The sequence below is a fragment of the Euprymna scolopes genome, chromosome 15 (genome assembly GCF_053919585.1).
Source record: "Euprymna scolopes isolate OS-2025 chromosome 15, ASM5391958v1, whole genome shotgun sequence".
NCBI lineage: Eukaryota > Metazoa > Mollusca > Cephalopoda > Sepiida > Sepiolidae > Euprymna > Euprymna scolopes.
In genome coordinates this window covers 2,283,646-2,300,080 of record NC_136496.1, presented here as the reverse complement: position 1 = coordinate 2,300,080, position 16,435 = coordinate 2,283,646, and the positions used below count along the sequence as shown (strand labels likewise).

Here is a 16,435-nt window from a genome sequence, read left to right as displayed (position 1 = left end):
ATAACAGCATTTAATTGGATATTCCACCAGACTAAATGAATTTTTGTTCTGGAATCTGGCAAGACGAAGAGAACACATTTATAACTGGTCAATTTGAGATGAAAACTTATGTTCTTTACTTTTTTTTATTACCTCTACGTTTTGTTCGTTTTCTTTTCTTTTTTTTCCCCCTCCCCAACTTTCTGCTACTTAAGCACGTCTTTTCTTTTGAATGTTCACATTGCAATCAAAATCTCGCGCTGATATTTAGGATTAATATGGCATAATCACGTTGACACACTGGTTCCCGCTGGATCACCGAAGTTTAGCTAAGTTGAGCAACGTTAAACCTGGTCAGTACTAAATGGGTGGCCATTTGGACCAGGTGCTGTATGCGCTCTTAGTTCGGAATTGTTTCCTATCATCCTGGACTTCTCCTTGCCACTGGACTCAAACAGTGCCAATTCAGGAGAGGTGTGGTTGAAGATTGTGCAATCCTTGCCTCACAATTACATGCACAGCTGGCCCTACAGGGGGTATCCATTGTCTTTCGAAAGTGAACGGAGGCATTGTACATTTTTGAGATAAAAGAGAAGGTGAACACTCGCATCTACGTATCTCATATCAAGATAATAAAGTGCGAACTTACACTGAAGTAAAATGAATAAAAACTGGAAAAAGGAATAAACGAAAATCACATCTAAAATAAAGATGTGATTCTCAATTATGAATAAACTTTGAATATGAAGCGAAATATTAATTCTCCCCACACGTCTTGTTTGCGTTGAATCTTTCGGATTATATTTTGTTTTTATTCCCCATCACTTTTATTTTTCACGCACACATATAGATAAAATGGAAAACCTGTATAAAACAATACAAATTTATGCGATGAAAATGAATGTTATAAAAGGATTTCCTCAAAAAAATGAGTGAAGATGTTATTTTTTTTTTTAGATTTTTTTACAAAAAAATGAAATATTGAAAATCTTATCGTCTCTATTTCTTTCAATTTATGTAACCTTTTCTTTTTTCTATCTCTTTCTATCCTCTTCTCTCTCCTTCTCTCACTCTTTCTCCCCTTTCTCTCTCTCACTCACTCTTTTTATCCCCGTCTCTCATTCTTTCTTCCCTCTCTCTTCCTCCTGTCTCTCTCACTCTTTCTCCCCCCTCTCTCTCTCACTCTTTCTCCCCCCTCTCTCTCTTCCCTCTCTCTCTTTCTCTTCCCCCTCTCTCTCTTCCCTCTCTCTCTTTCTCTTCCCCCTCTCTCTCACCTTTTCTCTCCCTCTCTCTCACTTTTTGTCTTTCTTTCTCTCTCTCACTCTTTCTCTCCCCCTCTCTTTCTCACCCCTCTTTCTTTCTCCCCTCTCTCTCGTTCTCTCCCCTCTTTCTTTCTCCCCTCTCTCTCGTTCTCTCCCCTCTCAAGCTTTCTCACTCTTTCTCTCTCTGTTTCTCTCCCCTTTCTATTTTTCTCACTCTTTCTTCCCTTCTTTCTCTCCTCTCACTCTTTCTCCCTCACTCACTCTCCCTCTCTCTCTTTCTCACACGATTTTTCGCACTTCCTTTCTCTCACTCACTTTTACTTGCTAAAATATAGTGAGAGAAAGTAGTAATAGAAATAATACTTATGGCAAGAAAGCTGCATAGAAATATTTACATTTCATTCCTAAAAGCAATTTGTCGGATTAACTGTTAAGATAATCTTGAATAAATGTTCACATCTTAGCATCATATATGAATATTCAAAATAAAAATTAAAAAGTAAAAAAAATGATGCAAGTTTAAAATGAATAAAATCTATTGTTATTATTATTATGATTATGATTATTATTATGATTATTATTATTATGATTATTATTTTGATTATTATGATTATTATTATTATTATGATCATTATTATTTTGATTATTATTATTATTATGATCATTATTATTTTGATTATTATGATTATTATTATTATTATTTTGATTATTATTATGATTATTATTATTATTATTATTATTATTGTTATTAGTATGATTGTTATTATTATGATTATTTTGATGATTATTATTATTTTATTATGATTATTATTATCATGATTATTATTATTATCATTATGATTATTATTATTTTATTATGATTATTATTATTATGATTATTATTATTTTATGATGATTATTATTATTATGATTATTATTATTTTATGATGATTATTATTATTTTAATATGATTATTATTATTATGATTATTATTATTTTATTATGATTATTATTATTATTATGATTATTATTATTTTATGATGATTATTATTATTATGATTATTATTATTTTATGATGATTATTATTATTTTATTATGATTATTATTATTATTATGATTATTATTATTTTATGATGATTATTATTATTATGATTATTATTATTTTATGATGATTATTATTATTTTATTATGATTATTATTATGATTATTATTATTTTATGATGATTATTATTATTTTAATATGATTATTATTATTATGATTATTATTATTATTATTGTTATTAGTATGATTATTATTATTATTATTATGATTATTATTAAAAAAGAAAATACAAAAGAACCAAATTTTGCTCCAAATAAAAAAAATTTAATTTCAAAGTCTCAACTCATAAATAAAAAAAAAAAAAGCTCTAGTATGTATATATGCCAGTAGCATTCACTCTAGGCGGCTTGAAACGGTTTTCCCTAAAGGAAGAAGTTTCATGGGAATATTATGTTCACAAACGGTCCCCAGTCGTGTGTATAATATTCCAGTGAAGACCAATAATCAATGCCACTGAGAAATCAATGGCAACCGGCTGTTGCAATGATGTAAAGTCATTTGCAAACGTTATTGAATAAGATAGAGAGTACTGAACATCTGGTGAGACTTGTTGTCACTCACGCTCCAGAGAACAACATTGTTGTCAGTGAGCTATCTTTAGAGATGGCCTGTGTGAATATTCCTTTGTGTGTATGAATGTCTGAGTTCCCTCTGGACTCAGAAACGGCTTTGTGTGCCTGGGCGTGTTCTTAGACAGGTTTTGTATTGGAATGGTTCCGATAAGTATCAAAAATCGATATTTGAAAAAATCCAATTAAAGAAGGAAAGTGATTTTGTACCAAAGTTGACACCCTTATACAGCCTAACATCCCAAATGCGTTTCAGAAGTTTTATCACCACACATGTAGAAGATGGTGTATAAAATCAACAGTAGGCTCGTTGATAAGGCTGGTACGTTTGAAATGAATGTTTTTTACTTGTTGATTCTAATTCAAAATCTGGTTGAGTGTAATCCAAAGTTTTGTAGTCAAAAAGAATGACACTCTATCTCCCCCCCCCTCCAATCTCCCAAATAATAAACCTAAGTTGGAAAATTTTGACAATGACTGACTTTACTAGTGAAACTTGGTGAAACAATGAAACTTGGCATCTCAAAATGAGCCAGGAAAAGAAATTAATTGCGTTTTATTCTAAATGCCTTAGAAAGATTCTAGAGATCTCATAGAACCAAGAAGTCAGAGACCACACTAAACAACAGGTAGTATCGTCATTAATCTGCACACGAGTTCTAGGATGGTTCCGACGTACACTAAGATTGGCCTCAGAGAGGATTGCCAACCAAATGCTCCATGGACCTCTGATGGAAAAAGAAAAGGAAGACCAAAAGATGAATTGGAAGCAGAAAATCGTGATAGATTTGATTGTAATAGAAAGGAACTGAAGGAATGTTGTGGATCTGGATTCAGATCCAAAACTATGGTACACTTCGACTGCTTTATGCTGTTTATCTTGCTTCAATATTGTCTTTAATGAGTCAAACATACAACTTGCCCCAAAATAAAATTAACTTGCACTTAATCTTTCCTACATCTCTGCTTGCGTGATGCAAGCGTATTGTTGAACAGCCATCATTAAGAAAGACTTCGCTGAACTATCACATCGATGGGTGGTCAACCTTTGATGGTGAAATTAGTATTGGTTGCCTATCTTGAACGACCTTGTTCAGGATCGCTTTATATGGGCTGCCATGATTCAGAATATGGTGCACGCCATGAAAGAAAATAACTTGACTATTATAACAAAATATATAGGTTTTATGAAAATGTACGCTTTTTATGTATACCAATCTTTTTAAATCAGGAATGTTTGTTAAGATATAAGAACAAAGTCTAAATAAATAACAATTTAGCGAGATTCCAAAGTCCAATGTTTTAATATCTTATTTTGTTTTCTTTCCAAAATAAAAAACTGGTACAGTTTGCAGGAATGGTCAATATTTATATGTCAACATTGAATATTTCCTTCTGTAGACTCACCAGAAAAAACAAAGTTCTCAAATAAAAAACGTGATATAATATGTAAAATTCAGAAATAACCAAAATTGCTCGCGTCGGCCAATATCCAGTTGTTGTCCATCTTGTCTTATGGAGAAAAGCTATCATTTTGTTACTACCACATCAACTTAAATTCTTTTTTGATTACATGTTACAAAAATATCATAAATAAAGTGTCTTGGTTTGATTTTTTTTTTTTTTTTTTCAAGTTATATAAGGACCCAAACTAATTGTGTGTGTGTGTGTAAGGAATACTGCTTACATGTTTACACCCAATCTAAGAGAAATAATCCTGCTTAAAAAGTTATATTAGTTACCTTCCTTCTATTAAAGGAATTAAGTTTAGTTAAATATAAGAGGTCTAATTTATACTTTTATTTATTTTACTTTTTTTATTATACCATAATTAGGTTCTCGTTATAGTTCAGTTTAATTATCAACCTTTTCTTCCGCAAGTATCCTCTCTCTCTCAAATTTAATAATATCAGCTACAAGATGTTTATTTCCTTGTTTACTTTTATTTTATTATTTATTTAATTACATTTTTCCAAATTCTTCTTTCTATACTCTGTCTACTGAAATAATTTATGCTTGAAGACTTTTACAAATTTGTTTTAAAATATCTTAACAATTCTATCATCCTATTTGCCCCTACTCTTTACATTGACTACTTAATCTGGCCTAAGACAAAAGAGTACAGTTGGTTTTTGTGCAGAGAATTTTGGACTACTTCCTGCCTTTTATTAAGTAGGTTATCATTAGATACTATTATATGGTATGTTTCTAGAGTGCAAAAATTGCATCTCTTGCATTTACTAGGTTTATATTTCCCTGCTCTACTTAATATGGACCATTTTAGTTTGTATTCCATGTTACTGCTACACAATTCCCTTATCCTTTTGGCCAGAGTAGTTGATTTCCTGTTGGAATCATTGCTAGGTACCCTAAAAGATGGTACATGATTCCTGAATCTATCCTTGAACCTACATCTGTGGATCCTATGTACATTCTAGTTATTTGAATAAACATTGCATTTATACATAACTAGCATTGCCCGGGTGTTTAGAGGTGTGTGTGTGGTGGTGAGGGTGGAGGTAAAATCAAAACAAAGTGAAGTAATAACCCTGTTTTAAATATTATTTTTAAAAAAAAACTGTTAAAACTTCTAAAAAAAAATCAGGAAAAAAAAAACAATTAAAAAAACCAACATGATGTAATAAATACAGTCTGGCAGTGCCCGGGTATTTGAAAAAAAAAAGGTTTTGGGGCGATAGGTATGCTCAAACCCGAATCCTTGAGGCGAAAGCGAAAAAAAAAGAAAGCGTGTTGACTTAACTTAAAAGTGAATTATGTCAAACATCAATTCCGCAGTCAAGTTTGTTTTGGTTTTGTTTCACCAAGATGTTGGGTTGAAAACCAGCTCCCCTTAAAAAATGGGGGGTGTCCAAATGAAAGCAATTGTCTGATATGACGGTTTCTACCGCATCGATCAAAAGCTGATTGCTTTCTGTACGTTCCGGTGCGAAAGCTGAGAACACACACCTTTTTAATTTAGTTTCATTTTATTTATACTAAAAAGCCGAACAAACAAGCGACACAGCGAAATAGTGGGATTTTTATAAAAGTCGATGTAAATAAATCTAGACGCGGCCCGCATTCCCAAATCCTAGATGATATTATTATTTAGACTGTATATAAAAAGTTCTTAGACAAAGTAACCCCCCCCCCCCAAAAAAAAGCCCAGCGAAAAAAGCCTTTGCCGGACATACATAAAATGTGCACACACATTTTGTCTTTTATATATATTTATACATAATATTCTAAATAAGATTTTTATATATATTTATACATAATATTCTAAATAAGATTTTTATATATATTTATACATAATATTCTAAATAAGATTTTTATATATATTTATATATAATATTCTAAATAAGATTTTTATATATATTTATACATAATATTCTAAATAAGATTTTTATATATATTTATATATAATATTCTAAATAAGATTTTTATATATATTTATACATAATATTCTAAATAAGATTTTTATATATATTTATATATAATATTCTAAATAAGATTTTTATATATATTTATATATAATATTCTAAATAAGATTTTTATATATATTTATATATAATATTCTAAATAAGATTTTTATATATATTTATACATAATGTTCTAAATAAGATTTTTATATATATTTATACATAATATTCTAAATAAGATTTTTATATATATTTATATATAATATTCTAAATAAGATTTTTATATATATTTATATATAATATTCTAAATAAGATTTTTATATATATTTATACATAATATTCTAAATAAGATTTTTATATATATTTATATATAATATTCTAAATAAGATTTTTATATATATTTATACATAATATTCTAAATAAGATTTTTATATATATTTATATATAATATTCTAAATAAGATTTTTATATATATTTATATATAATATTCTAAATAAGATTTTTATATATATTTATATATAATATTCTAAATAAGATTTTTATATATATTTATACATAATGTTCTAAATAAGATTTTTATATATATTTATACATAATGTTCTAAATAAGATTTTTATATATATTTATATATAATGTTCTAAATAAGATTTTTATATATATTTATATATAATATTCTAAATAAGATTTTTATATATATTTATATATAATATTCTAAATAAGATTTTTATATATATTTATATATAATATTCTAAATAAGATTTTTATATATATTTATATATAATATTCTAAATAAGATTTTTATATATATTTATATATAATATTCTAAATAAGATTTTTATATATATTTATACATAATGTTCTAAATAAGATTTTTATATATATTTATACATAATATTCTAAATAAGATTTTTATATATATTTATACATAATATTCTAAATAAGATTTTTATATATATTTATATATAATATTCTAAATAAGATTTTTATATATATTTATATATAATATTCTAAATAAGATTTTTATATATATTTATATATAATATTCTAAATAAGATTTTTATATATATTTATATATAATATTCTAAATAAGATTTTTATATATATTTATATATAATATTCTAAATAAGATTTTTATATATATTTATACATAATGTTCTAAATAAGATTTTTATATATATTTATATATAATGTTCTAAATAATATTTTTATATATATTTATACATAATATTCTAAATAAGATTTTTATATATATTTATACATAATATTCTAAATAATATTTTTATATATATTTATATATAATATTCTAAATAAGATTTTTATATATATTTATATATAATATTCTAAATAAGATTTTTATATATATTTATATATAATATTCTAAATAAGATTTTTATATATATTTATATATAATATTCTAAATAAGATTTTTATATATATTTATATATAATATTCTAAATAAGATTTTTATATATATTTATATATAATATTCTAAATAAGATTTTTATATATATTTATACATAATGTTCTAAATAAGATTTTTATATATATTTATACATAATATTCTAAATAAGATTTTTATATATATTTATACATAATGTTCTAAATAAGATTTTTATATATATTTATACATAATGTTCTAAATAAGATTTTTATATATATTTATATATAATATTCTAAATAAGATTTTTATATATATTTATATATAATATTCTAAATAAGATTTTTATATATATTTATACATAATGTTCTAAATAAGATTTTTATATATATTTATACATAATATTCTAAATAAGATTTTTATATATATTTATATATAATATTCTAAATAAGATTTTTATATATATTTATATATAATATTCTAAATAAGATTTTTATATATATTTATATATAATATTCTAAATAAGATTTTTATATATATTTATACATAATGTTCTAAATAAGATTTTTATATATATTTATACATAATATTCTAAATAAGATTTTTATATATATTTATATATAATATTCTAAATAAGATTTTTATATATATTTATATATAATATTCTAAATAAGATTTTTATATATATTTATATATAATATTCTAAATAAGATTTTTATATATATTTATATATAATATTCTAAATAAGATTTTTATATATATTTATACATAATGTTCTAAATAAGATTTTTATATATATTTATACATAATGTTCTAAATAAGATTTTTATATATATTTATACATAATGTTCTAAATAAGATTTTTATATATATTTATACATAATGTTCTAAATAAGATTTTTATATATATTTATATATAATATTCTAAATAAGATTTTTATATATATTTATATATAATATTCTAAATAAGATTTTTATATATATTTATATATAATATTCTAAATAAGATTTTTATATATATTTATATATAATATTCTAAATAAGATTTTTATATATATTTATATATAATATTCTAAATAAGATTTTTATATATATTTATACATAATGTTCTAAATAAGATTTTTATATATATTTATACATAATATTCTAAATAAGATTTTTATATATATTTATATATAATATTCTAAATAAGATTTTTATATATATTTATATATAATATTCTAAATAAGATTTTTATATATATTTATATATAATATTCTAAATAAGATTTTTATATATATTTATATATAATATTCTAAATAAGATTTTTATATATATTTATACATAATGTTCTAAATAAGATTTTTATATATATTTATACATAATGTTCTAAATAAGATTTTTATATATATTTATACATAATGTTCTAAATAAGATTTTTATATATATTTATACATAATGTTCTAAATAAGATTTTTATATATATTTATATATAATATTCTAAATAAGATTTTTATATATATTTATATATAATATTCTAAATAAGATTTTTATATATATTTATATATAATATTCTAAATAAGATTTTTATATATATTTATACATAATGTTCTAAATAAGATTTTTATATATATTTATACATAATGTTCTAAATAAGATTTTTATATATATTTATACATAATGTTCTAAATAAGATTTTTATATATATTTATATATAATATTCTAAATAAGATTTTTATATATATTTATATATAATATTCTAAATAAGATTTTTATATATATTTATATATAATATTCTAAATAAGATTTTTATATATATTTATATATAATATTCTAAATAAGATTTTTATATATATTTATACATAATGTTCTAAATAAGATTTTTATATATATTTATACATAATGTTCTAAATAAGATTTTTATATATATTTATACATAATGTTCTAAATAAGATTTTTATATATATTTATACATAATGTTCTAAATAAGATTTTTATATATATTTATACATAATGTTCTAAATAAGATTTTTATATATATTTATACATAATGTTCTAAATAAGATTTTTATATATATTTATACATAATGTTCTAAATAAGATTTTTATATATATTTATACATAATGTTCTAAATAAGATTTTTATATATATTTATACATAATGTTCTAAATAAGATTTTTATATATATTTATACATAATGTTCTAAATAAGATTTTTATATATATTTATATATAATATTCTAAATAAGATTTTTATATATATTTATATATAATATTCTAAATAAGACTTTTATATATATTTATACATAATATTCTAAACTAGCGGGGTACCCGGCGTTGCCCGAGTGTTTGTTTCCGGGACGGGGGGGGGGTAAAAATGTTATGGTAGGTAAGTAGGAAGGATCAAACCCGGAGTCATGAGTAAAAGTAGGAAAATAAAGTGTGAAACATCTGCAACATTAACAGTTCGGCCACCAAGAAAAGTCCATTCCAGTTGTTTAGGGAAAAAAAAAAAAAACGACTACGGTAGGTCGGCGCGAATGTGAAAATATAATGTGAATTGTCCAGCACGCTAACCACTACGCCACAGAGCACTGCAGCTTAGTTTAGTGATTTTAAATAACTTCACATGAAAGAACTACGAAGCGAAACCGGTGTTCTCTTCTAAACTGTTCCTTGTGAACGATCCCCAAACGGTGTTAAGTGGTGGCAAGGGGAGGAGGAATTTATTAGAGAGAAAATATTTTACCACTTCCATTGATCTTAACCGATTTTGGCCGTGACTTCTCAGCAGAAAAAGTATAGAAATCTAAGATTATCGAGGAATTTGAGAAATAATAAGCCTATAACACACCTCAGATATTGTTCTGCCGTTTGTGCATATTATATTTGCATGAAATATCTTGATTTTTAATCCTATTAAGGTCAAAATCAGACGGGGAAAAAATGAGTTCATTTTATTTATATAGAGATAAGATTTTCATATATATTTATACATAATTTTCTAAATAAGACTTTTACTGTCTAAAAGGCATGAAGGGAACAAATTAAAATAAGAAAAAAACTGAACATTTCTTTGCATATGGGTGATTCTATGAATCTGAAAACTGAAACGAAGCAACATTTACCCTAGGCAGATTGAACCGGCTTCCTCCAAAGGAAGAAGTTCCATGGAAATATTTCGCAAGCGGTTTCCAGTCGCATGCATATCCCATCAGCGGAGATGACATCGTTAGGTTTTTGCAGTTTTTGCAAGGAGATATCGATGTCTTCCTACATACAGCGCCTGGTATTCTCAAATGATTTCACATCTGGTACTGACCGGGCTCAACATTGCTTAACTTTGGTAATATAGCAGAATGGGTGTTTCAACATGATGATGTCATATTCTAACTAGGTAGTAATGAGTGATCATTTTCATAATAGTAAAGAAACAAACTCATTATTTTTTTAATATACATACTAGCATGGTGCTCGACATTGCCCAGTCATAAAATATGCTTAAATATGATATTTTGATTAATGCAGATTTTGTATTATTATACTAGCCTGGGTGCCTGGTGTTGCCTGGGTGTTTGGAGGTGTGTGTGGAGCAAAAAAAAAAAAAAAGTGGTAGTATGCAGGCAGGCAGACGGCCAGGCTCTTGAACCCGTACTGCGAAAGACAAAAAGAATGTGAAAAAAAAGTTACGGCTTTGCTGTTGTGCCTATCGCCAAACCGGAAGCGGTGAAGGTTTAAATTAAGGCTAGTCAATCGAAAAGAGGGGATGACTTCCAAAAGTATCAGCGAAAAAAAAAAACGACCCCCCCCCCCATCCCTGTTGGAAAGTACCCAGTTGAGGGTGAAGGAATTAATGTTTTTAACCAATTTTCTGATATTTGTCGTCCAGAGGGTAGAGCTTCAAAACAATACCGATCTCGTGAAAATCTGTCGCTTCTGTTGAAAGTTTTAGGTGGACAGACAGACATGCATACATTTATATGATAGATTATATTGAACCCAATATATAGTAATGATTTAAAAATCTACAAAAAAAAAAATCATACCAAGCTATGAATGAATTTGCGCATGCACAAAAGTAATAGAAATATGTCAATAAGTTGAAATGAACATTTTGCATTTCAACTGCCGATATATTTCTGTACGCATTACTCATCCATACAAAGATTAAACCATCCTTGAATAATGATTACTATTTCTTGTTAATTTCAGTGTTATGTAATCAGTAATTTAAGAGTTTATCGGTTAAATATTTACACACACACACTGTTTTATTCATATAGATAAGTTTAAGATTTTTTTTTTTTAAATTTGGATTTTGTACAGAGACAAAGAAATTTATGGCGGCAATGTTTTTCATCTAATACATAAATTATATTGTCAGATTTTCAAAGTAAGGCTTAAATAGCATTTAGGTTGACAAATCAAACTTTGCCTCTGACAAGCAAACTTTTTGGCACCTGTCTCCTACAAAACCTGCGAACCCTTGACTCTACAAAACCTGCCAACCCTCGACTCCTACAAAGCCTGCCAACCCTCGACTCCTACAAAGCCTGCTAACCCTCGACTCCTACAAAGCCTGCCAACCCTCGACACCTACAAAGCCTGCCAACCCTCGACTCCTTACAAAACCTGCTAACCCTCAACTCCTTCAAAACCTGCCAACCCTCAACTCCTACAAAATTAGCTGATTCCTGACTCGACAAATATTTCTAACTTTTGGTTCTGACCCTGACAAAAATTGCTGACTGCCAATGTTAACACGGTTAAATTACTGACTACCAGCTAAGATATCCATAAAAATTGTTGACTCATCACTGACTCCTACAAAAATATTGACAAAACTTGTGATTCCTGACTCTTACAAAAATTTTGACAACTTCTGAAAACCCGATGGAAGTCCTGTCTTGTGTGAACGTGTCAATAACCCTTGTCACAGCTGCTTTCATCTCCTCTATTGTCTCATGACAGCCTCTAAGGTTTTCCTTGAGCTTAGGCAATAACCAAAAATCACAGGAAGCAAGGTCTGCACAACTGTCTCGATATCCCTCTTGGTCAAATAGTCTGTGACAAGGATAGAGTTGTGCATTGTCCTAGTAGAAATGCCACTGACCCAATTTGAAGAATGCTCGCTTTTTTCTGACAAAATCCCTTCCTGAACTCCCATAAAACCTCAATATAATATTCCTTGTTGACTGTTTTTCCAATGGGAACCCAGTGCATGTAAATCATGCCCGTGTTGTAAAAAAAAAAATGGGATCATTATAAGTTTCAGTGTAGATTTGCTCTTTCTGGCCTTCTTGGGTCTGGGAGAGCCAGCATGCTTTCACTGGGAATTCTGTGTCTTGGTCTCTGGGTCAAAGCAGTAGATTCAGCATTCATCGCAAGTCACCAGAGCATCAAGAATTGCGAGATCTGAATTGATCAGCTCGACTATCTCCTTATTGTCATAACAATGTCTTTATTTCTGATCTTCTCGAAGCACCCTTGGGACAAACTTTGTGCAAATCTTCCATATCTTCAGTTCCTCACAAATAATTGTGAATACAGTTCCTACACTGACATCAAAATGTGCATTTATTATCTCTAGAGACATGATTGTCCTTATTCATGAAATTCTTTATTTGGCCAATCAATTCTGGTGTTTTGACTTCCTTACTCCTTCCACACTTCTCATCATCCTTCACAGACTCCCTGCCTTTCTTGAATCTCTTCTGACACTCAAAAACTGATGCTCGATTTATGCAAGAGAGTCCAAAAGCAGTCTGAGACATTCCATATGTTTCTGTGGCATTTTTTCCAAGTTTGAAACAGAATCTTATTGCATATCGTTCTTCTAAAGTGTCCTTATGTTCCGATTGCATTTTTTAAATTCACCAGCTGTGATAATCCGGCGTTAGTAGGGTGTATTCCAATTCCTGCTGTAGCTGTTCATTTGAACCTGAAATCATAAAAATTGGTCAGTCACCTCATAAGATGTATAGCAATAATATATTGAATTTTCGAGAGTCTACGGCAATTTTAAATGCCTGTACAAAAAATGTTTGGAAACTTATTTAAGGCACCTCATAAATCCAAAGTAAGAAAAAAACAAAAAAAAAAAAAACAATTGAATATTGTTCAAGTGATTATTAAAATGTTTAATTTTAATGTGTGTGCAAAGAATTTCAAACTAACTTTGAATCATTTTGTATTTCAGCTGTCTCAGGGTCGACGTACGCCCAGCATGAAAGCCAGTATTGTGGCCATGAGCCGGTCGGCTGATCTTGCAAAGGAACTTTCATTCAAAGAAATAGCATTCAATGCAAACACAAATTGTGTCCCTTCACCGGCTCCAGTGGAAAGTACCTCAAGCGGAACAGTTACGACTCCTCGAGCACCCAGATCCAAAAAGTATGTTTGCAGATTATTTTCTTCATTTTCATTTAAGCCATTTTTATTTAATTGTTTTTTTGTTTTTAATGTTTTCCCAATTAGAAAAACTTTTTTTACGCGGCATAAGCGTTTCAATTATTCAATCTTTTTTTCCTTTTAATATTCAGCAATAAGCTTAAATGTCCATTTTACAACATGAACTATCTTTATTCTGTTTCTTCTCTTCTACTTTGCTTTCTAGCACCACCATTTTATCGCTGGCCCTATTAGTGGGGCATTAGAATACACCGACTGCCCCCCCCTCCCTGCAGAGGGTAAAAGTCCCTCAATGGGGGTCCTGGATATGACCTTAAACTATATCCAGTGGTGAGGCCCCAGCTTGTGGGCTTTGGGGAGTGTGGAGCTGCCCTTTAATTGCCATTGCTCCCAGGTTCACTCTGACCCAGAGTGGTAGTACCTGTTAGGGTCCCGACTATGGGTTAAATAGAAACCGACTTGAAAACAACAAATATATTCTACTAAAAAAATTTTCTTCAAAATCTTTGGATTTGGCATTAAATAACCCGAAAAGGGTTGATATGCCGTAAAACAAAAACAACCAACCAACCATCTCTTTATCGCCACACTTTCGGCTAGTGGTTGATGCATAAAACCTTTTTTGGCAGAAAGAAATACAAAGATGTTCACTGAGAATTTTAAGGTTTTATTTCTGGAGAGAATTGACTTAGATAGGAGAGAGAAACTAACATTCTCTTATCTAATTAATTAAATTCTTGACTGCAATGGGTTACATGCGGCTCTTTGGTTTAACTTTGCTCATTGTGATATTCAAAGTTTCTTTACAACATTTTTTTTTTTTTTTTAATTTTTTTTTTTATTACATTTTCACCCCAAACAAGGCACATTGCCACTTTGGTGTAGGGGGCTACTATCAGGGGAAACATCTACTGGGGTACTATGTAGGGATTTGGGCAGCGAGATGTTGGTTCACGTTGCACTTGAACTTCTGCATGTCAGTACAGTTGGGGAAGCAGTGACCTGGAATGGAATTCCAAAGTCTAGCAGTTCTGGGGAAGAAACTACTGGAGTAGAAAGATCTTTTACATCTAGGGATCTCTACAGTGTGGGGGTGGGATTTTGCAGCTTGTCGGGTCTGTCGAGGGTGTTTACGTCGTGGGGGCACAAATGCTTGCAGTTCATCAGAGCATTCACCATTATAATACTTGTAGAACAGGCAGAGGGATGCAACGTTTCGACAATGGGACAGAGGCTGAAGCTTAGATGCCAGTTTAGGGCCTATCAGATTTGCGACTCTCTTTTGAACCCTGTCAATGTGCTTCGTATCCGTTTTCACAGACAATCAACTTAAAAACTTGTTTTCTCTTGGCTCAACAAAACATGACATCATTACTTTCATCTCATGTCATGCTATGTCCATCCAATTTGACATGCAACCCATCTTTGATTGACCCATTGGAATAATTCTGTTTTGCAGGTTTGGGTCGTAATGACATGTACTCAGTACGACGCTTGTCAAAAATCCACACTAGCTCACTTATTTCTGTTGACATAGGACCCCTCCATCATCTAACAATATCTTTCAGATCTCCATCTCTGATTATTCAATAGTCGATATCTTATGATTTATCTGATCAAATCAGTTATGATTATTCAATAAAATAAATATCACATGCATGCTAAAAGTTTAATAGAAAATAAATGTAATGTTAACAACATTCTGTTTTAATGGTATGTGTTGGTTGACGAAAGGATTGTGTTTTTTATTAATGAGTCAATGGTTTTCATGTTTATTTTGGGCATGGGGGGTATCCTAGTCTATTTAAATTTTTTTTTTCACACTTTTTTGTTTCTTCTTTTTCCTTTTACTTCTGGCTTCTTCATGACTTTTTTGTTTCTTCTTTTTCCTTTTACTTCTGGCTTCTTCATGACTTTTTTGTTTCTTCTTTTTCCTTTTACTTCTGGCTTCTTCATGACTTTTTTGTTTCTTCTTTTTCCTTTTACTTCTGGCTTCTTCATGACTTTTTTGTTTCTTATCTAACTTATTTACTGCTTTCATGTCACTTTTGCAATCAACATTTGATTTTCTATGCCTATACACATATTGTCACTGTTTGTATATACTCAGCTTGTGATGAAGACACATTAAAGATTGTGGCCATTTTTTACTTTAGGGTGGACTTTGTTGGATTGAGGGAAAAAAAAGCTAACTCATCTCAGCTTATTTTTACATTTTTTTTTTCTTTTTAACAATTTTTAATTACAAAAATAAATTTGTTTTTTTTTATTGTTTTGTTTTAAATGGAAAAAACATTTTTTAGTAACGAGTTAAAAGAAAATGTTCCTTTTGTTTGCTTTATTTTGGTGAGATC

The 16,435-nt window shown here is 28.1% G+C and overlaps 1 protein-coding gene across 8 annotated transcripts in view; it reads left to right on the top strand.

Moving 5' to 3' along the window:
- LOC145293690 (inhibitor of growth protein 3-like) overlaps positions 1 to 16,435 on the top strand; it is a 107,844-nt gene that overhangs the window by 74,258 nt on the left and 17,151 nt on the right. For all 8 annotated transcript variants that reach the window (XM_080140100.1, XM_080140095.1, XM_080140097.1 and 5 more), the window contains one exon: positions 13,870 to 14,063. In XM_080140100.1, coding sequence (XP_079996226.1) covers positions 13,870 to 14,063 — 194 coding nt within the window. The remainder of the gene's footprint in view (positions 1 to 13,869; positions 14,064 to 16,435) is intronic.